Source organism: Mya arenaria, chromosome 2 (assembly GCF_026914265.1).
Source record: "Mya arenaria isolate MELC-2E11 chromosome 2, ASM2691426v1".
NCBI lineage: Eukaryota > Metazoa > Mollusca > Bivalvia > Myida > Myidae > Mya > Mya arenaria.
Window position 1 is genome coordinate 21361378 of NC_069123.1, and position 23758 is coordinate 21385135.

Here is a 23758-nt window from a genome sequence, read left to right on the forward strand (position 1 = left end):
AGTTTGTAATAACAACTCTTTGTATTCGATCCTACAGGTAGGTGGAAAATCAGTTAAGAATAGTACCTTGAGTACCAAAAGAAGATTGTGAAGAAGACCACGATGCCATATTCTGTCAACGGCTTTTGATATATATCACAAAAGACAGCATAAGCATCTTTTTCTTCGTCTTATGCTCTACAGATGTTGCCGTAAAGATAAGTAAGTTGGTTTACGGTAAAATTCCATTTGATAAAGTCAATTTGGAGGTTCGTGAAAATTTAGGTGTACATATACATGTGAACACAGCGTTCCATGAGCATTCCGACACTGCTGATGTGTGAAATTCAATGATTGGATTTGATGGATCTGACTTTTTATAGATTGTTGATACATTTGCTAGTTTCCAAGAGGAAGGATAGTGTAAACATTGTAGAAGTATGCTGTTATAGTGATAAAGTGGTGCAGCTAATACATCTGCAGATGCTTTAATTAGCCTCGGACTAACAAGATCTGGACCGCGTGCCTTCGAAAGATCAATAATATATATTGCGGCCCTAACGTCTTCTACCGTAATAGTAATTGATGGAGGGGATGAGTTGGCATTGGCAATTCATACGGATCATGACCAGTGCTATCGAGACTGGGCTGCGAGTAAATGAAGGAGTTTAGAAAGGATACATTGTCTTCGTCTGTAGTTTCTTTCATGCCGTTTACAGTCGGAGTAGAAACAGTTGATGCCAAATTGTAAAGCCAAGTACGCCAATTGTAACATGATTAGGATGGTTTATCAAATTTAATTGCGGTCACAATGGGACAATGAAAACGATTAAGATCCGGGATAAAAGGGTCAGCCACAAACCTTGAAAAATTATGGTGATGATGTTTAACAATCATAAGGTAACTAATAGAGTTGGATTGCTCTGTTAATGGGTAGGATAATTCATGAGCTGATCAGCTTAATAGGAAGCCATCAATTTGCTTATCTTGTTCGTCGTTGATGTTGCAAGATTTCTGTAGAAATCGCCAGTCACAGGTATATTTCCATATTGTCCATTAAAAGCTCCGTCGAGACTTTGTTCCTTGTTAAGCCACTGGGTGTTGATTGAGTCTGGAGAGCGGTATATTCCACCAAATAAGGAGTTTACGTTGGTGACGTTACGTGAAACTCTATTCGTTCTATGGCACGGATACCTTCACGACAACAATAGGCAACACCTCCCCCGGTTCTATCCCGAATGTCGCAACGATAAGGCGTGATAAATTTAGGAATTTGTAATTCCTCGTTTGAAATGGTCTTATTACTCCAGGTTTCTGTGAATACAAGACTGTCATAAGGTTGAGCTTCGATTTCTATAATATCAATATTGGTTTGAGACTTTGTATGCCGTGATGCATAATGCTTAACCCGCTATTTGACAGCTTTCAATAAGAATTATTGCACACTACATTAAATTAAATGAAAAGGAATTAACATTAATAAATATTATGGACCTAACAAAGATGAACCTGAAATATTTAAAGCCTTACATGAGTTTCTGGTAGCAAATTATAAAAAAAATGTTTATTATCGGGGGCGATTTTAATACTTTTTTAGAATGTACTCTAGATAAAAGGAATGGCTGAAATACTGAAACTAACGTAACATTTTATTGTAGTGTATGTGATATTTTTTTCAAAATCTATAACAAAAATCAAATCTCCATTGTAGGTTATATTTTACGAGTACCTAAGAGTAGGGGACATCGCTGTCGTACGTGTATGTGTGTGTGTGTGTGCGTGCGTGCGCGCGTGTGTGTGCGTGTGTGTGTGCGTGTGCGTGTGAGCGTGTGTGCGTGCGTGCGTGTGTGTGTGTGTGTGTGTGAAACGTGTGCATTCACGTGTGGTTGAGGTTTTTTTGCTGTGTGTGCGTGTGTGTGTGTGTGTGTGTGTTTATTTGTTCTCTATGCGAAAATTAAATGAGAATACAGAACGTTAAGAAAATAGGGCATCAGAACTGTTTAATACAATAGGTTGAGGATGTTATTGTCGAACGGTCCATCACGAAATAAGACTGAGTTGTCATAAACAGAAAAAATTATATACTTTTAATATAAGGCATGGTGTTTATGAAGGTAATAACACTATTCCAAGTTATGGTAATACCTTGAACGTAGGTTCGTCTAAATAAAATAATAATATTTCGAAACTAGCATTAGGTAGCCCTTATCTATCTATCTATCTATCTATCTATCTATCTATCTATCTATCTATCTATCTATCTATCTATCTATATCTAGATATATATATATATATATATATATATATATATATATATATATATATATATATATATATATATATATATATATATATATATATATATACTCAATATTTTTACTCCAGGGTACGGATGACATTTGATAACTAACACTAACGGAACTGATCAACCGGGCGACACATCTATTTCAGTGGAATGTCAGTTACAAACAAACAAATAGTATAAATAATACTATTAACCTATTAATTATTAACCTTATTAAACACAATTATGCAATTACGGTTTATTTCACAAGAATTTATTTAATTTGCTTCTCTAGGTTAGACTGTATGTCTCAAATTACCATTTTTTATAATGCCATGCCATTTATTAATGTGTAATTGCTGATACGAATTAGCAAATTCTTTTTCAGGGAAAATATAAATTGCAGCATTTTCAGTGCCTTCACATTGTTCAGTGTGGTGTCTTGCACGGAGCATTTCGTTACTCTTGAGAATGTATACACTTGCAACAATATTTTGTGTGGTGAGTATATTTTCCGTAATTGGATGGCATATATAATAAAGCAATCATATTGTTTGTTAAAACGGCAATCTGTATTCTTAGTATTTCGACAGATAAACGTAGTTTTCCTTTTGCGTTAAATTGTAAAATTTAATTTGTACATGTCCACTTATATACTTTGTGATACGGAAACAGAAAGAAGAACAGTGTGTTGTAAGGGAATTCTGTCAAGGTGCCGATATTAAGTCTAAATCATGCACGCATTACACCGAAATTTAACAGGTATGAACTACATATGAACTATCATCGGGTTGTATCACTTCGAGCTGCTTGCGTTAAGTCCATGTCGCACCAGACCGAGTGTCGAGTTCGATGTAGCTATACGTGATACAACCACACAGATCAACCGAAGAGCATAGTATTTATTTTATTTACACTACTGTTATTTCAATGCAGTGAAAATAGCAAATTTAATGGAAGCATATGTATTGAACATATAAAATTTCCCATTGGTTCCGGGTTGTAAGGTAACAGTGCGAACGTTATCTCAATGACATCACAAGTGTGACGTCAAGATGACGATGTTTTGAACACGAATTAATCCCGTAAATTTAAAATATAAAAGGGACAGAAAAATAGATCAATTTCGGTTTAAATCAATTGCATCTGTGCTCACGCCTTTCGCGAGAATATATTTTTTTCATTTTCTATGATCAATTAATTAAATTTTGATCTTACATCGAAGTAAAAAAATATCCGTCTCCTATCTACCTGTGATTTAATTCATATCAATTTCACTTTCAGATATTGCCCAGTTACGGCGGTGAGTTTATACTTTCTTTAAGCGTGAAATGAATAGGTTAGTGTTTGTTTATATGCATTTACCAATTAAAGTGTGAAAAAGGCGACCACTTTAATTTGATAAATGCATATTAACAAGCATTAACCGGCTAAATGCCCTGCTTCTTTTTAATCAAACGATGCATCTGGTTAAAATCAATAACGACTGGGTACTGGGGCAATGATTACAAACAGACTCAATTCCAAGTCTAGACTTAGACTCGTAAAGCTCTTTTATTAAATTACAAAGAACACTCTTTATTAAAGCTGCACTCTCTCAGCTTGACCGTTTTGAAAATGTTTTGTCTTGGAATGTGCCAACATTTGCGTAAATGTCTGAAAACCCTATATATAAGACTGCTAATAAAATATCGGATCGCATTTTTTAAAATTTACGCTCGAAAATTGATGTTCTATAGCTTTACTAACGCTTTAAGAACTGAAAATTTCGGCAGTTCTCCGAACAATTGAGATCTGCTCTATTGTGTGTATCAATTATGACTGATTTGAAAACACTGATGCAAAAATCAGCTCCTTCTGAGACAAAAAAGAAAAAGTTGTCAAATAGGTTAATCTGTGATAGTTCAGCTTTAACTCGTTTTACAAAAATGAATGTGAATAATTGTACAAATTCGAATACTTATAAATTGAGCAAGTTTCATCACCAAAACTTGAGAAGAAAGAAACTTACAATGAAATGAAGATTTGCTGTTTTGACATTTGAACTCAAACTTGAGACTGTTGGTAATTATGGCCCCTGACTTACCAAAATAAGTTTTGATTAATTTTGAAAAATACTTGTTGTTGGATAACATTTACTGTCGAATACTTCATGGAGCCTGATTAAAGGAACAAATACAGTTGTTGTTTTTTATAAGTGGCGATGAGGTGAAATTGTGGACGAGTTAGCAGACGATATCAGATATATAAGAAAGTGCAGACCACAAAAATTAAAAATGAGTTTTGAAAAATACGGCCGATCTTAAGATGCGAATGTGTAGCAAACCCATAACAAAATTTGAGCATATTTTGTCAGCCGAGAATGAGCTGTCAATACAAATAAATAGCTCGTATTGTGTAGTAAAGTTGTAAACATTGTGGAAAGGTTGAAAGTCTGACAAACACATCCGACATAATGAAAAACTATCTTTATCCACCAAATGCTAAGACTCGAGTGGCGTTGTAACGACGCATAACAGCATCGCCGCATAAACGAAATCGACCACGTTTATGCGGTGGTTTTCAACGCATAAACAGGACTTTCTTATGTGGCAAAAAGGCACACTTTCGCCGCATATAAAAACAATTAAAACACATACTAGTACAATAGTGGTTGATAATGTTTCATCAAGAACGGACTTAGTTTTTTGTGTCCACTTAACCAAGCTTTGAACTAGACTTTTAGAGACGCAAATTCTGACAAAGATTTAGTAAGATCGGTTTAAATGAGAACCAAAGAAATTGACCTTTCTGCGAAAACGTTTGAAATGACGTTTGGCCCGACTTACGACGGGAATATATTTTACGACAACGCACAACACCGTCATTTGGGACAATCAGAAAATTGAATCACCGTATGACGTAACATATGTTCTCGCCTTTTTGTCAGACTGACGGGCATGTACCCTTGACAATGCGCACTTTCAACGTCATTTCAAACGTTTCTAGAAAAGTCAATTGTTAACGACGGACAAACAACAGAAATCCAACAATCCTCACACCTCCACATGTGCAATTATTTACTTGTTAAGAACCACTGTAGATGTGAACACTCCAAGGGGAGTAATAATTTATTTTGAACTTTCAATTTTGGCTCAACTTTAAAATATTATCTTTAATTTGACCAATTTGCCTGCCTACTTTTCCCGTATTTTCAAAATGACAGTAATATGCTACGCCCTAATCTGAATCTTCATCATAATCAACAACATCATCGCAACCATCATCATCATCACCACAATCACAACCACCACCACCATCATCATCCCCACAACCATCATCATCATGATAATCATCATCATCAACGTTTTTGTTAAAATATTAGAACTCTATTTTTTAGCTTTATAATAAATGGTAAAGGTAATCCTCTGTATGTGGCAAAAAGGCACAGTTGCGCCCCATATAAACAAGTTCTGCTTTATACGTTGAGCGTCGCCGCATAAACATGGTCGCCTTGTTTCGCGTTGAAAATCACCGCATAAACGGAAAAAAAAAACACGTTGATGCGTCGATGCTACCATGCGGCGTTACATGTCATACGACCAATAACGCCCAAACCATAGTTTGTGAACTAACACAAATATTGTGATTATAATAAAATTACAAGATCCTGTATTTTTAAACTAAAATAATTTTATTTAATTATTGTTTTGCAAGACCAACCAATTTAAACTCATCATATACATAGATAAATCACGCTATATGTATTACATGTATTCTTACATAGAACTGAGTGACAGATAAATTATGGCAACAATGCGATATATTCATTAGAGCTTTTCCACAGTGTTTATGATACTATGGAGGTTGTCTAGATTAAGAAATAAAAAAAAATTGAAACGTTATCAAAAGCCAGCAAGAACAACACAGTTCAATATTCTGGGTATTGGATGTTGTGTTCCTTATTTCATATAACGAACAAACCCTAAAAAGGACTGCACATTTTAAACTATTTAATATCTTTAACTGCATGCTGATATCACCTGTTTTAAATCTATTACTGCATTTTGCGTTTTATACCTCTTGTATTTTGATATCACTTCAAATTACTAACATTTGTATAAACTGTAAGAAACATTATCATAGTGTGTTCACTTGGCAGTATTGCTCGTCTTTAACTCGTAAATGAATATACATTTATATATTGCACTTCTCCGATTGATTTATTAAATTCTACAACCCAAAACGCAGAGTTTACCAGTGCAGACCTAATACAAATGACAGTATTAAAGGTATCGAACTTTGCAAATAAAAAAAGTTAAAACGTTGTACTTCAGTCTCCAAGACTGTCATTTAAACCGTCGACAAAAATCGAACTTTTGTTTTAGTAATACATATATTTATACTGTTAAACTCTAACTCAACCTTAATTGCCTAGGTAAACAAAAACGATGAAAAAGCTTTCGATCGGCGAAACCTTTCTTTCATGTTCGTTTCAATGTTTCTTTTGGTGTTCCCACATATTTGTGGACCAATGACAATCGAGGATTTACCCCATTTACTGTAGCTCCATATCATGTACAGCAGATTTGACGGTCATTTACTTTTTTGGTCTTCATGATTTGGTAGGTTTTTTTCATAAACCGCCCTGCCCTATGCGCATGTGCAATGTTACTATAAGTGACAGCTAAGTCTGGAGGCAGTTGAAGCTTACGTCATGAACGATGTGTCATCAGATACCAAATCGTATTGACAACTATTCAGTGCACAATTAAAATATTTTGTGGCAATATTGATATTTACGTTTTCTTCCATTAATTTGCTCTTCATGATATGCAACCAATCAAGCAAATTCAGTACCAAATTATCCAAGCTTTTGTTGATCATTACGAATATTAAAATCTTAACGAGGTCATCTTAGTAAAACTCTCAACTCAATTCAAACAACAATTTGAATAATAATCGTTCAAATAAGTGCAAACACCAATTAAGTTTATTTTTTGGAACTACGAGCTTTCTCGGCCTGCGGCATCGCTGCACGCGCTTCTTTTTCCATAGATCGCCAAATTATTCTTTAACATAATTATACAAAGAAAGTGTTTAATATAAAGCAAAGACTCTGTTAGATATAATAATAATAATAATAATAATAATAATAATAATAATGATGATGATGATGATGATGATGATGATGATGATGATGATGATGATGATTATAAAAAAAATATAAAATAGATAAATAAAAATAATTGTAATGATAGTAGTAGTAATAATAATAATAATAATAATAATAATAATAATAATAATAATAATAATAATAATTATAATAATAATAATGATGGAAATAAAATTAATAATAATAAACATTCAAACGCATATAAAATATATGAACATATTTGCATGAACTATGTTTATCTACTTCCGTTTTTAAGACCGCAAACTCCAAAGAACTACTTCTTTTCATGTCGTTTTAACCCATTTTTTTGTCTCAATGCGCTCTATGTTTAGCAGAATGACTTCGAAACCATACAAATAGATTAGTTGTATTGCAGTCCGAGTATGAGTTCTTGCTTGTTCGGCTATTTCCGCGCTGTATTTCTGTATCCCGGCGTTTTATTTTTAGCAGAATATAACTATAAATATTTTTAGATCGCTATATTTATCAGATTAATGTGGGTCAAAATAATGGAGGCTCTGGTAGGAAGGTAACATAATGATATTCACTCTGAGTTTAGTCCAAGATGTTCAAAAAATTATTACCGACCGCAAGTGTCCCATCGCCTGCAGTGTTTGTTATTATAACCTGACGTGACCCTGAAGCACGCTTATTTGTAATGGTGTATTTTTTATATTACTTTTATGAGATAAGAAACAAAAATGATTGTCTGAGTGTCAAAATAGTTGTATCTCAGGTTTCGCGTTGCTCATGCTTCAAATACTATGATTTGCCTGCTATACAATAACAGATAGATAGATAGATTCTTTTATTCCTCCAACAATGGAAAGCATAACATATGTATAACATACAATACATGAATATACATATAATTATAACATAGAAAAGAATAGGAAAATTATATGCATGACATCAATTTAAGGGTACACAACAATACAAAGAATGGGAAATAAATGACATGTCCCTACAGTAAACATGGTCCTGCATTTTGGTGAGAATTATGACAATGATAAAGGAGTGACATTTATAAGTACAGTAAACACAGTGAAATAAATAGTTACTTTTACAAAAACAACCAAAATTAACAAGACTTCAAATGAGGGCATGTTTACAGTGGCCTGTTGAGAAACTGTAAGTATCGTAGTACCGTCTTGAAAATATGTACTCGACTGTGGTCGCTGAGCGTAAATGATCGGAAACCGGACATCATTTCTAATAATTGTTCTGAATGATGCATTTGACAAAATTCGTCAGACTGTTTTGCTGTGAACAATTAACTTAGATTTTGCCAAGGCACTGCCTAGTAGTATCGTTCGAACGACAAAATAACAAAATATGATCTGAAATGAAATACGTTTGATCAGAACATATATTGTGTAACGTAGGGTCTGCTGAAAGTTTTACTTAGAGCTAGAGCCACCGTCCTGCAATATTTGTGTTACTCGCGATATATTTGACTGAACCTCCATATAATACATGGTGATATTTCATTATTTATAGACAGAAAACAACGCAAACTTTCTTCACTCAATAGCCTTGATTGATATTCTGCGTTAGCAACTTCGTAAATATATTTCCTAACGATGTTTTTCCACGTGCACATTTCTAGAAACGTGCCATTTTCTAGACATTGGTTTACATAAACCAAAATATTGTATTTGCACAATATTTTGATATAAATCGGGGAAAAATCCTGTTATTTGACTTGGATTCCCAAGGAACTCAAGAAGTCTGTATATAAATATTCGTTTAACGGTTTTCGCGGGGTCCAGTTTGCAAAGTTGTCCGAAGAACAAAAGTTTTCCTTTGTCTATTATGTAGTTAATAGATAAAATACCGATAGAGCCTAGTGCTACGTCTGATCTACATGCGCGTGAAAATCCTTGAATCGACTTAATACATTGTTTATGGACACGATTAAGGGAGCTTATTTGTGCTACTGAGAAATTGTACCAAACTCGCAACAGTATAAAGCCTTTGGAAGTACTACCGTTTCGTACAAATGTTTCATGGTAAGAGGGTGTAGACTTTTGTCATCTGATGCTCCGCAATCTATTAGACCGAAATCAGTTTTTCTTAATTTACTAATGCATCTTCTATACTCTTTTTTAAATTCATACACTTGTCGCATAGTACCCCGAAATGAACGTAACTGACTGTTTCTTCTACACAGTCTGTTTCTAAGCACCACAATCGTTCACTGCGTGTGAACATCGACTTTGATTCGTAAAATACAACTACTTTTGTTTTACTAGCATTATACTGATATCGTCCTTTGATTGAATTAGATAACAAATGTTCATTAGTTCGCTCAGGCTTTTTTTGCCGAGCGAGTGTAGTACCATGTTGTCGGCGTGCGTTGGACAGCCTACAAATATAGTCAACGAGTGCCTTGATTTCTCAATAGTGTGCATAAGATTATTAATGTAGAAGAGATACAAAAATGGACTCCAGCACTGGCCCTGTCTCGTTCCTTGTTGTATACGGAACCACTTGTGTTCGTACGCAACTATAGACGTTTTCGAACATATTAATGCAAACTTTTAACAAATATGGGTTGACACCGGCATCGTATAACTTTGTAAGCAGAATTGTAAAATTATCATGATCAAACGCATGACGAACATCAAGTGAGCAGGTATACAGCTTACTATTGTTTTCCCTTGTAAAATATATGCTTTCACGAACAGGAAATGATGGCATGATACAACTAAAATGTTTTTGAAAGCTACCTTGGAGGTTATTGCACGTTAGCCACTCTTCACCTTTCATTTCAAATAGAATTACCTTTTCATAAAGTTTCAGTACTGTAGAGCACAATGATATAGCACGATAGCTATTCGGATCGTTTTTCTTTTTGTTCCCGCCTTTGTATAAAGTTGTGATAATGCCTTTTTTCATGTCAATAGGGAAATGAGCAAATTTTGTAATATTGTAAAACAGTCGTAATAATAACAGAATTGTTTTTTGTCCGCCCTATATTAAGTGTTCATAATTAGTTATGTCATAGCTACTTGCTTTTCCTTTTTTGCAAGTTTTCAAACATTGTAAAATTACTTTTTCTGTTAGATGGAACTCAACATAATATCCAACTGGCAGATTAGATTTGATGATGTTCAACCTTTCTTCACATGTTAAAAGGTGTTCATCATCAAAGCTCGGATCAATGTCAGTTTTGTACAGATCAGAAAAATGTTCTTTTCAACCATTGTTTATATCTTGAGAATTATTACATCTACGGTCGCCAAATGTCACTTCAAACACTTTTTGGTTAGTTTTTGACTTGCGAAGTTTGTTAATTAAGCGCCAAAACTATACACTAACAAAATACTATTCATTCTATGATTTTAGGCGTTTATATTTCTAATTTGATGTTTTCATTTCTTTTGCATAAAAGCTTCGTTCCGGTGTATTCTTAGCTTTTTTTAGCGGTGTATTTTTAGACATTAGGCTTTCAATTTATATTAACACACAAGCCCTGATACGACAGTGAGTTATGCATACGTTTGGTGAAGCAAAGTAGTTCGGATTAAACCTGTAAAACACCCAAAGAGTGCGAAGCATTCATAACAGTACTAGTACTATTTCTACACAGATACTTACATAAAACATAAATAACATTTATTTATCAATAAAACTTGAAAAAGCACAATCATATTCTCATTCTTAGAACAGACAATTTCCGATTATCTAAAAATGGTTTCAACTACATTAATTGACCGATATTCTAAGCATAGTTTCTACATACATTTTGAAAGGAATTATTGCTCAAGTTGTTCGTAAAATAAAATCTTTTTCCTTAAACAATTAAAACGTGTATGTCCAAAAAACTTGCCTAACGTATATCTAATCAAAGCACCGAAAAACCTTTAGAAGCGATTGAAAGGGGCATGCATTATAACTTCAAATACATGGGGATGGGGGATACGTCGACTGAAGTGATAAGCTGTGCATTTTGAATGGAATTATTGCTGAAGTTGTTTGTAAACAAATGATTTTCCTTAAACAAAACGTGTATGTTCATAAAAGGAAATGATATATATGATGTATTATACTTTCCTATCGTATGATATCTAATCAAAGCAACGAAAAACCTTAAGAAACGATTTAAAGGGGCATGCATTGTAACATTAAATACATGGGGATGGGGATTACGACGATTGAAGTGGCGTTTACATAAACAAAATGACACAAGACGCCATAAAATAGACATAGATATGTTTGTTTCCTCGCCAAATCTGGGCACAAGCGCTCTTGACCCTCGGCACAGTTTCAACTTTTATCTATGTGCCCTTCACCCATTCCCATTGTTCAAATACAATTTGCAACTCTTAACATATTTGCCCGCAGATAGTCTTTGAGCGCATTCGCGCTTTGATTACTTATCATTGACGTTTCCTGTTATTAGCGCTCGGTGCCGGACTTGGAGAAACTGGGCAATGTGCAACGCCTGCAGATGTCGCCTTCGTCATCGACAGCTCAAGAAGCATATGGAACCCGAACTTTAAAACCCAGCTTGAGTTTATCAAGCATCTCGTGGAGAAATTTGTCGTCAGTAAAAACAACACTCACGTTGCTGCTTTGACATTTTCTGACAAAGTCGTCCAACAATTTCATTTCAACGCTGTTCAAGATAAGGATAGGATCCTTTCTCAGGTACGGTCGACTTCACGTTCACGTTAATTTTGGGTAGATATGTGAAGAAAGGGTCTGTAATTCATCAGTACAAAAAGTTATGACAAAAACGAAGGGATTTTATCAAATTCTGCAATCTTAACGCGATGTTAGCTTAAAAGGGTCTAGTATCGATACATGTGTGCGTCCGCCGTTCAGAACAGCTTCCGGCATCCTCTTCTTTACACCATTTTCGATTTTCATGAAATCATTTACAGAAGCATTTTATGGATTCGTTATAGACATGTTGCAAACTATTTAGTTAAGGTTATTATTTCAGCTCACGGCTATTCGGCAGGACGATGGATACCATACATTAACTCACACAGCTCTTGAGGCGACCATGACTGACCTATTCGCTCAGGAAACCGGTGCCCGCGACAACGTCCCGCATATTGCTATCGTACTCACGGACGGTAAAGCCACGTATGGCGCCGCAACATTACAAGCAGCTGACGATGTAAAACAATCAGGGATAAAAATTCTGACAGTAGGAATTGGAAACCAAGTAAGTATGACACAGTATGCTGTATAATAACTATATAAATTCAAAGAAGTATTTCTGTATTGGACGCTTACTCATAGTTATCATAAACCCCAATTTTAAAATGACGACTTTTGAACACTATTTGAATACCCGTATTTGCTCAAATTATAAAAGCTTTGTTAAGCTTTACCTCTTATGGGTATTTTTTTCAATTACATATGTAAGGTATCATTTTCAATTTATATTTCAGCTCTTCAAAATTTGTCAATTTCTCCACACATTTTGACATGTGAAAACGTTTCTTTACTAGTTATTATACTTGTTAAAATATTTTCTGAGTAGAAATCCTGTCCATATGAAAGGCAATACAATTTAAAAATACCTCCCATGGTTAAAACGGTCATGATGAATGGGGTTGTATGCGTGAAAGTATACGGCACTTACTCCCGGTAGGTTGATGACGAGGAGCTTAAGGCTGTGGCATCTCCCCCGGCCTCGAACAACTATTTCAAGATCAAGAATTTTGACGACTTGAAAGGCATCAAATGGCAGCAACTAATCGCCTTACAGGCATGCGAGGGTAATCCAGGGGTTAAAAGTCTTTTGTTGATAACCAGGTGTTGATTATTGTCACTCTTTTCCCATGAAAAGTACAAGTGCCTCTGGTGATCGTAAACCCAAAATCACTTGACTAACACCTTGAATGCCTGACCACGGTACACACACACATACACCCACGCACACACGCATGCATGCGCACGCACGCATGCACACACACACGAACCGAACGCACGCACGTATGCAAACGCACATTTTCTTTAATGTCCATCTTTCCTCAATAGCGGATATGACATCACGGTGGTATCCGATACACATTATTTTTCAAATAAAGAAGCCCATGTTATGCCCATGTCTCCGCCAATTGGATCGCGGAACGGATTCCGATTATTTACTCACTTTGAAAGCCTCTGCCGAAAACAACTGAATATATTCCATTTAGATTTAATTGGTGGTGCTTTAAGTGGGTCATATAGCGGCTAACGCATGCTTGCTTGTATAAAGTCATTTGCGCCAAACACTTCAGGAAAAGAAAATTAACATTAGACAGAAAATAATATAATACACATGCTTTTTTTGCTTGAAAAAAGTTCATTTCACGTCCGATTCCAGGTATAATAAAGAGCAAAAATACACACTACAATAACTTCGTGTTTTATGTAAACATGCTCATTTATTTTACATATAAGTAATCAACTAGCATTATCAAGTCATATCAACATTACACGGTAATGTATATATATATACCAGTCTATTCGGATAGATTCAGATAACTTAAAAGTCGTGATAAAACTTGCTTAAGGTACAAAAAAGTACGAAGGTGAAACAGGAACCATATTTAGTAAACTCAACATTAAGGTTGATGGCTAAACCTACTGATACATAGCTGAGTCTAAATTTTAGTGATAGAAAAAACAACAACAGCTTCCCCACAAACGACAACAACGACTGCTACTTCTACAACCATAAAAGTTACAACAACAACGACAACACCACAACCACCACCAACAACAACAACGACGACAACAACGAAACCTACTCAAACCACAACAATGCGGTCTACAACTTCTGGTGAGTACTCCTCTTTCCATAGTTGACATCACGAATTCTGACAACTGTTACAGCCTCTCGCCGTATGTTTTGTAAAAAGGGCAATTATCCACCTGGAACGACACAGTATGGGACGTATGAGCGTACATATCAAGTACATAGAAGAACAACAGGCTAAGAGACTAGCGATAACAAAAATGTGGGAGCCAATGATTTAATCGTGTTGTATTCTACTGCTATATTCTACTGTAACTGTAATATTTATAGAATAATACATGGTTGACCATGGCTTTTGGTTGATAATTGCCCCAGTGGAAGGAATAATTGCCCGAGGGCAATTATTTTCACTGGGGCAATTATGAACCAAAAGCCATGGTCAACCATGTATTATCCTGTATAATACATATGTTTTGTCATTTTGTCAATGATTTTAAAACCTGATTGTGTGGAATAATGAAGGATATGTCATATAATTGGCATGTAAGTCTGAAAGTCTTAAAAATGAGATATACAAGCGAATAATAACGAGAGACTGGAAATCAAAATACCAGACCTTTTCGTGTTTTCAGAATAAGCCTCCAATTTTTCCATTCTTCAAATATTTTCTGTTTTACATCGGCTGATTGTTATGTTCATTTCAATAGGTGAGCACAGCTAGGGTTGATCAAGCCTAGAAGCAGTTTCATAAGAATCTCGGCTTGAATGACCCTAGCCATTTCGCTGGAATAGTTAACATTTCTCAGCGAATAAAGTAAAACAAAACGTTTCAACAAAATATTTCCTCACTGCTTTATGACCTTTACCGAATGTAAATATCCAGTACGGTTTCGGGTAGTACTCGTTACTGAAACACGAAAGGCGTCATTATTGGTAAAACTAATTTCACTATTATTGCACCGATAGTTCCATTTTAATCCCTTTAAAGCTTTTAATAATGTTTAAATTTTGCCTACCAAGTATACGGCGGCCATTTTATTTTCGTAAAAATGACGTCAGTGTGCACGTTCTCGTCTTCGTCAGGCAATTATGCCATAATCGCCCTGACGTGCCGTGATAATCTCACGGGCGGAGACGATAATCATTATTGCGGGAACGAATTTCTATAATAAAATGTTACTATTTATAGTAGCATGTGTATTATTCTACTGTAATATTCTACTTTAATATTCTTATGTTTTTCATGCAGAAAAGATGCCAAAAGATGAAGAGACAAATGCGAGTAAGTGTTGTTTTATCAATTGAAATGTGAAACTATACCATTTATATTTTTAAATTTGAATAGTAACTGAATCCTTGTAGCACTTTTTAAACCAGATCTTAGTAGTTTTTCAACTACTGAGAAGTCCCTTTGTTTAATATCAGAGTAGAGTAGTCTTGATATGATCAATAATTTAGGTGCACAAAAACGCTGCAAATATCTGTGGAATTTTACAAATGAACGTTACTAGCACGACGGTTCTAAGTACATGTTTAATTAACCCTGCCATTTAAGCATGAGCGCGGATAATTAGTGCCACGAACATGTGATAATTGGTCCATATCAGTTACAACCATCAAATACCAAGGAACACTCAGCAGAAAAATGAGCAATCCACGACAAAATGGTTGTCGGCAGATATGACAATTACGTGGCTTTGGCATTTCTCATTTATTACAATTCAGTATATTAGTTACGTGCTAAAAAGAATATACTCTGTTTAAAAGGCAATAGGAATGGAAATGGAGTGTCGTGATATATATTTTGCTGCCAAAAATCCCTTGCCAGTATCGTTCATAGTCTGTGGAACTTAAAATGACATAATTATATCCATACTATTTTGTTCAACACGCTTATGCAATGCTGCCACCTGTATTCACCACGCGCTGCAAAACCAGGTTACTGGTAATTAAGCATTTCTATAACAACATGCCACCTTACCGGTTATCGTTATCCTTTGCAGCATACCACGTTACCTGTTAGCCTTTCTATTACAGCTTTCCATGTTATCTGTCAACCTTTCTAGTGCATCATACCACGTTACCTGTTAGCCTTTCTATTACAGCGTTCCACGTTACCTGTTAGCCTTTTTATAACAGCTTTCCACGTTACATATTAGCCTTTCTATAACAGCGTTCTACGTTACCTGTAGACTTTCTATAACGTTATCTGTTAGCCTTTCTATTACAGCGTTCCACGTTACCTGTTAGCCTTTCTATTACAGCTTTTTACGTTATCTGTTAGCCTTTCTTTAACAGCGTTCCATGTTACCTGTCAGCCTTTCTATAACAGCTTTTAACGTTATCTGTTAGCCTTTCTATTTCAGCGTTCCACGTTATCTCTTAGCCTTTATATTACAGCGTTCCACGTTACCTGTCAGCCTTTATATTACAGCTTTCTGCGTTATCTGCTTGCCTTTCTTTAAAAGCGTTCCATGTTACCTGTTAGCCTTTCTATAACGGCTTTTCACGTTATCTGTTAGCCTTTCTATTACAGCGTTCCACGTTACCTGTTATCCTTTCTACAACAGCGTTCCATGTTACCTGTAAGCCTTTCTATAACAGCTTTTCACGTTATCTGTTAGCCTTTCTATTACAGCGTTCCATGTTACCTGTTAGCCTTTCTATTACACCATCCAACGTTACCTGTTAGCCTTTCTATTACACCATTCCACGTTACCTGTTACCCTTTCTATTACAGCGTTCCACGTTACCTGTTATCCTTTCTACAACAGTGTTCCATGTAACCTGTAAGCCTTTCTATAACAGCTTTTCACGTTATCTGTTAGCCTTTCTATTACAGCGTTCCACGTTACCTGTTAGCCTTTCTATAACAGCTTTTCACGTTACCTGTTAGCCTTTCTATAACAGCTTTTCACATTATCTGTTAGCCTTTCTATTACAGCGTTCCACGTTACCTGTTAACCTTTCTATTTCAGCGTTCCACGTTACCTGTTATCCTTTCTACAACAGCGTTCCATGTTTCCTGTAAGCCTTTCTATAACAGCTTTTCACGTTATCTGTTAGACTTTCTATTACAGCGTTCCACGTTAACTGTTGCCCTTTCTATTACAGCCTTCCACGTTATATGTTAGCCTTTCTGTTACAGCCTTCCACGTTACCTGTTAGCCTTTCTATTTCAGCGTTCCAAGTTACCTGTTAGCCTTTCTATTACAGCGTTCCACGTTACCTGTAAGCCTTTCTATAACAGCTTTTCACGTTACCTGTTAGCCTTTCTATTACAGCGTTCCACGTTACCTGTTAGCCTTTCTACAACAGTGTTTCATGTTACCTGTAAGCCTTTCTTTAACAGCTTTTCACGTTATCTGTTAGCCTTTCTATTACAGCGTTCCACGTTACCTGTTAGCCTTTTTATTACAGCGTTCCACGTTACCTGTTACCCTTTCTATAACAGATTTTTACGTTACCTGTTAGCATTTCTATAACAGCGTTCCACGTTACCTGTAAGCCTTTCTATAACATCTTTTCACGTTATCTGTTAGCCTTTCTATTACAGCGTTCCACGTTACCTGTTAGCCTTTATATAACAGCATTCCAAGTAACCTGTTGGCCTTTCCATTACAGCGATCCACGTTACCTGTTAGCCTTTCTATAACATCGTTCCACGTACCCTGTTGGCCTTTATATAAAAGCATTTAAAGTAACCTGTGAACCCTTCTATTACAGCATTTCACGTTCCCAGTTTACTTTTCTATAACAACATTCCACGTTACCTGTCAAGCTTTCTATTACAGCGTTCCTAGTTAACTTTCAGCTTTTCTATTACACCATCCCACGTTACCTGTTAGCCTTGACATTACAGCATTCCATGTTGCCTGTTAGCCTTTTTATTACAGTATTCCACGTTACCTGTTAGCCTTGATATTACAGCATTCCATGTTGCCTGTTAGCCTTTTTATTACAGTATTCCACGTTATCTGTTAGCCTTGATATTACAGCATTCCATGTTGCCTGTTAGCCTTTTTATTACAGCCTTCCACGTTACCTGTTAGCCTTGATATTGCACCATCCCACGTTACCTGTTAGCCTTTCTATTACAGCATTCCATGTTGCCTGTTAGCCTTTTTTACAGTATTCCACGTTACCTGTAAGCCTTTCTTTTACAGCATTCCACGTTACCTGTCAGCCTTTCTATAACAGCATTCCACGTTACCTGTTAGCTTTTTTACAACATTCCACGTCGCCTGTAAAACAATATATTACAGCATTCCACATAACCTGTTAGCCCTTCTATAACAGCATTCCAAATTAAATGTTAGCCTTTTTTATTTCAACATTCCACGTTACCTATGAACCTTTCTGTTACCACATTTCAAGAGACCTGCTAGCTTTTTATTGCAGCATTCTACGTTACCTGTCAGCCTTTATATTAAAGTTTTCCACGTTATCTGTTAGCATTTATATTACAGCATGCCAGGGTAAACAGGCCGATATTGTCTTTGTCATCGACAGTTCTGCTAGCATCTGGCCAGAAGATTTTAAAACTCAATTGTCCTTCATTAGTGATGTCATCAGTCATTTTGACGTCGAAGGCGGCAAAACACAGGTACTACTCCAGTGTTCGTAGTGTTCGTAATGTTTGTAATTTAACCCCAAACAAAATGCTTACTTATTAACCTTATGTTACATTCAGCCAGATGCACAACTTCAAATTGAATTGAAGCATATTTGTCACGGTATCTACGCGACAATAATAATGTTTAACAAGGTACATATTTCAATTGTTTTCATACGTGATCTGGTGTTACGAGAACCAGTTAGACAGTGCGGGGAAAAACAAAATAAGTACACCATGTTTTGTTTTATTATTCATAGCAGCATTGTTGTTTTTTCTTGTCGTGTCCGTTATGAAATCATTTATGTTTAAGCTATTTATTTTTCAACGATTATGAAACCAGATAACACCCTATTATAATAATGAGTATTCACTCTCGTTGACCCGATGTTACGTGTGTGTGTGTGTGCGTGTGTGTGTGTATGTGCGTGTGCGTGTGTGTGTGTGTGTGTGTGTGTGTGTGGTCTTGTGTTGTGGGGGAGAGTGAAGTACCCGGAGGAAAACCCACTTGTCCGGCTTGGTGACCACGAACCAACCTCACAAACGATAGTTTTTGTATGTTTATTTACGCCGCAAATCGGACTATCCATGGGCGACGGTCCCAAGGTATCAGTCTTTTATTGATGCGGCTTGGTTCGAACCTGCGACCCTTGGTTTGACAGTCAAGTGTCGTACCACTAGACCACTACGGATCCGCTACTTCATCCATATGTTTCCAGGTTGGGCTTATATCGTTCAGCAAGGAGGCCAATGTGGAGTTTTATCTGAACGAGTACAGAAGCCGAGGGCAGCTAACGGCCGCAGTCGCCAATGTCAAGTTTCAAGGAGGCAACACAAACACCCATCTTGCCCTCAAGGTATAGCAACTGCGCGAGAGCTTTTAGTGTCAAAACTTAAAGCCTTTGAACATGAAGTTTGCTAGCTGTACAAACTGCCACAGTATGTCGTTTATTATTATGCAAAGACTGTGAGCCTTACAACATAAGGTCAGTAAGCAGTACAAACTAAGTGTTTGGTTAGCTGTTCGTTTCTATGTTGTAGCTAACTGATGTTTCAGAAGAAATCAGTTAAAGCATATATGTTGTACTTATATTGATTTTTGAGAGTTTAAACGATAATGGTCTATTCATATTTTATTTTACGATATCACAAGAATTATCCATCGGCGTCGGCCCTGGCAGTAGAATTAGTCGCGTAAGAATATGGAGCATAGTGTACAGACATAATGTTACCCTGTTTAGAGATACCTAAGTAATTTAACGTTCACCAATGTATACACTGACACAAGGGACCAGCATTTCACTCCCATGCCGGTAGACGGCTAGTATTATTATGATGAGGTTTGGTGTCGAACCTGCGACCCTTGGGATGACAGTCAAGTGTTTACCAATTGGACCTGGATCCCCAATGAGGTGCAATTGCAATTTTATGTGGTAACAATAGATATTAGGACCCTGTGCTCTTCTTCTAGACTAATTTATTAACAGTATGAACAAAGTGGTATAGGTAGAGTCCAGTGATGTTTAGTATCAGGTATATAGTCGTTAAACCATGCTTAAAACTCAGCAAATGCTTGTCATTCTGTTCCGCAAAAGTGCAAGAAGACCATTTAGTCTTAGATCGAATTTGAACAGGCGCTTGAAGCCAATATGAATCGGTATCGATAACCTTACACACCAGTACTGCTGTCCTTTTTAGAGGCCATGAGAAAGTACCCCTGGTTTGGATCGAAAGCACAACCCCTTAGGTGAGAGTAGGACATCTATACCACTAGAACACTCTTAAGTTTCCATTTTGAAGAGTGTTTTAAGACATTTTATTTTACTGAACCTAAATGACATTGTTCGAAAATACATACGCGTGTCTTCTGTTCTATTTAGACATTGCTAAATGACGTCATGTCGGTGAAAAATGGAGCCCGCCCACAGACTGCCGCACGGATCGCTGTTCTGATTACAGACGGTCGGTCCGCACGACCCGACCTGACATTTTCAGCTGCAAAGGATGTCCATACAGACGGCATCTATATGTTTGCAATCGGTGCGGTATTATCATTAAGTCACTCGATTTGGAATTTTAATGAAAGTTTGCCATATTTACACGCCAGATATGATGTTTAACTGTTATACTAATAAAAAGAACTACTCTATCAATATTCACATAATGATAGCGTTTTAACTGAAACATAAAAATCCATAAAAAAGCATGCTAACAAGGACATTTTAGATGTTTGATGTAAATTTGATGATCGATATTAGGCCTGTTTATGTTGGCTAAATCATAAAGTTTCATTACATAAAAACTAAGGTCTTATGAAAAAAATAAGAATAGATATCACACCGAACTTTTTTCTCAGGGGTTGGAAACAAAACGGACCGTGCCGAACTGAAAAAAATGGCGTCAAAACCAGTCAACGAGTATACGTTTGAGGTGAATGCGTATGGTGCTCTTTCAAGGATCAAGCAGCTCCTTGCTTACAAAGCATGCAAAGGCAAGTTTCATGCATATACATGTAACAATAAGCAATATCGTTTATATGGTACATGGCTTAAATGACACAACTTTTTGTTTTCATGTGTGACATAATTTCTCGGTCTACCTTTGGTTCATTCAACTTACCATAAACACAAAGTGTAACGTATAATTGTGAACATTTCTGTTTTGTTTCAGTTCCTGGAGACCAACCGAGTAAGTCTTGCCTTACGTGTCTTTAAAAATAAAACAGCGAATGAAATAAGTTGAATGGCATAATATGCCTCTCAAATGTGTTGTATTTATGACCATGACATTAATCCGATATAAACACATCGCCCTGATTTATATCAAAACAGATCTCTTTAAATGCATAGTTTATCCTTTACAGAATGCACAAGCGCCTTCGAGGCAGAGATCATGTTTGGGATCTATGGTATCGGCGGTGAATCCAGGCTGCAAGTTACCGAGTTCATAAAAATGATTGGAGACTCCGTCGGGGTTTCCACAAATGTTAAAATCGGCCTTGTAGAGAGCTGCAACAAAGCTGACATAGCTTTACAGAAGTTTACAAAGGATAATCAATTTGCACCTGCCGTGGAAGATGCTATGCAGACCAGCGCATATTCTCTTGTCAGTCGCGTCCGTTTGGGTTTTGGAAGAAGCGCAACGAAAGCCAACCGTTTTGCGATTTTTCTTATTGCCGGCCCGATCAACGACTTTGATGAGACAAAGGCTGATCTACTAAGATTGAAGTACAGCACTCGGAGCATTGTTGTCGGAGTTGGGTCGTCTGTGGACAGGAGTCAGCTGAAAGACCTGGCGAGTTACAGAGACAAACACACACCGGACCTGTCACACGTGTTTCCGGTAGAAAAGGCGGAAAACCTTGTCAACATAGTGAGGAAGGTTCTAAATCTCATGTGCAACGACAGTCAATAAATAGGTTTGTGTATGGACGTCTAAGCGACTAACTATTACACGATAAATAAAATTAAATGAATGCCTTTCACGTTGTGATCGGCAGGATGATTGTTATGTTATATGAAACAGTTACTGTAATTAATCATGGCATTTGTCCTGTTTATGATACATGTAGCATGACTGAGTTGTTACATGCGTCTATTGTCCGTTATATCAAATAAATAAAACTCAAGCATTATTGACCCTTGTTACACACTAACGTCAATCAGAAGTTGTGGAAGCAAATTGTCCTTGATGAACGAAATATATATACGACAAGATTCAATATGTATATATATATATATTGAATCTTGTCGTTTGTATTTGTTGGATTATGTCAATATAACGGTCTTGCGAAAATTTACATAATCTCGACTATCATCTCATTCTATACCGTTCAATGCTCTGTATTGATAGACTGGTTCCCTCTCAGTATCAGCTAACCCCGTGCCCGTCGCGCATTCGAAATGTCTTGAGAATACGTAAACCGAATCAAGCTTGCGGTCTAAGTAGTAAACAATCAGGAAAGTTGATTTAAAAAACGTTATTGTTATCCTTTGTATACAATGTTGGTATTTTTTATCAAAACGATTACCATTGTTAAATAAAATAACTTCAGAAGTCGGTACCTGTCCTTTTATGGACAAACTTTGCATGTACCCGTGACACTCTCTTTTCGATACAATGTTTAATTTTTAACTATTCATTGCATGGCATTTGGGCCACAACAAATTGATCATTTGTTCTACGGATTTTGCCAAAAAAAAGTAGAAGCGAGCGAGCGAAAAAAACAACAACTTTTTTTTTAATTTTAGGCAAATCCGAGACGAGCGAAAAGCGAAAAATTAAAAAAAAATGTATATTTCTTACCAAATTTATCATACAACTATGTTAAGAAATGCTTTTTAATTGCAAAAAAAGTTCTCAGTTATAATTGAAAAGGTTTTGATTGTATCACATGTTTATCTGTCTCAATATTTAACAAATGCAATAAGATCCAGTGCTTTACTATTAACTTTCAATGCATCAGCAATTTAAATGTGGATACTATTGTAAAGACAGCATTCCTCACAGTAACGTGCAATTATTCGAAGACCAAAGAGTACAACTATTGTATTCATTCCATAATAATCTAACTTACTATCACAAAAAAACACATTTTAGACAGGTAAGAGTAATTTATTATTTGAGCATTTCTAAATATTGGGTCAGGTCTGAATTTGAACCTCTTGAATCACACGATAAAATTGTAGTGACATTGACATGACAGAATATTGAAAATGTAAATAACACAGAATATTTCTATAAAAAATATACACTGTGAATTTGATTGTGGGAAAATATAAATGAAGCAGTGGCAAACAAATCTGCAAATGTGGCACTGGTCATTATATTAAGTGCAGGTGTTGGATTAAAGATGTTTCCGTTTCAAGACCTCGCCTTGACCACGAACCTATGGTTTATAGGTCCGTGCCTTAAAAAGAATAACATGACAGCCTCCATAGCTTCAATGCCTGTAAGAAACAGGCCACTTTATCACTAATTGATCAAAGAAAATAAGTGCGATAATGCACCAGTCAATTG

The 23758-nt window shown here is 36.1% G+C and overlaps 1 protein-coding gene across 1 annotated transcript; it reads left to right on the forward strand.

Annotated features, from left to right (window-relative positions):
* Nucleotides 1-2676: 2676 nt before the first annotated feature.
* LOC128225169 (cartilage matrix protein-like) lies at nt 2677-22373 on the forward strand. Its single transcript, XM_052935219.1, has 13 exons — nt 2677-2764; nt 3548-3566; nt 11827-12074; nt 12373-12600; nt 13033-13159; nt 14041-14208; nt 15374-15406; nt 18594-18730; nt 19459-19596; nt 20620-20779; nt 21096-21230; nt 21410-21427; nt 21603-22373. The coding sequence occupies exons 1-13, from the start codon at nt 2735-2737 to the stop codon at nt 22151-22153; spliced, it is 1992 nt and encodes a 663-aa protein (XP_052791179.1). The 5' UTR covers nt 2677-2734; the 3' UTR covers nt 22154-22373.
* Nucleotides 22374-23758: the final 1385 nt, after the last annotated feature.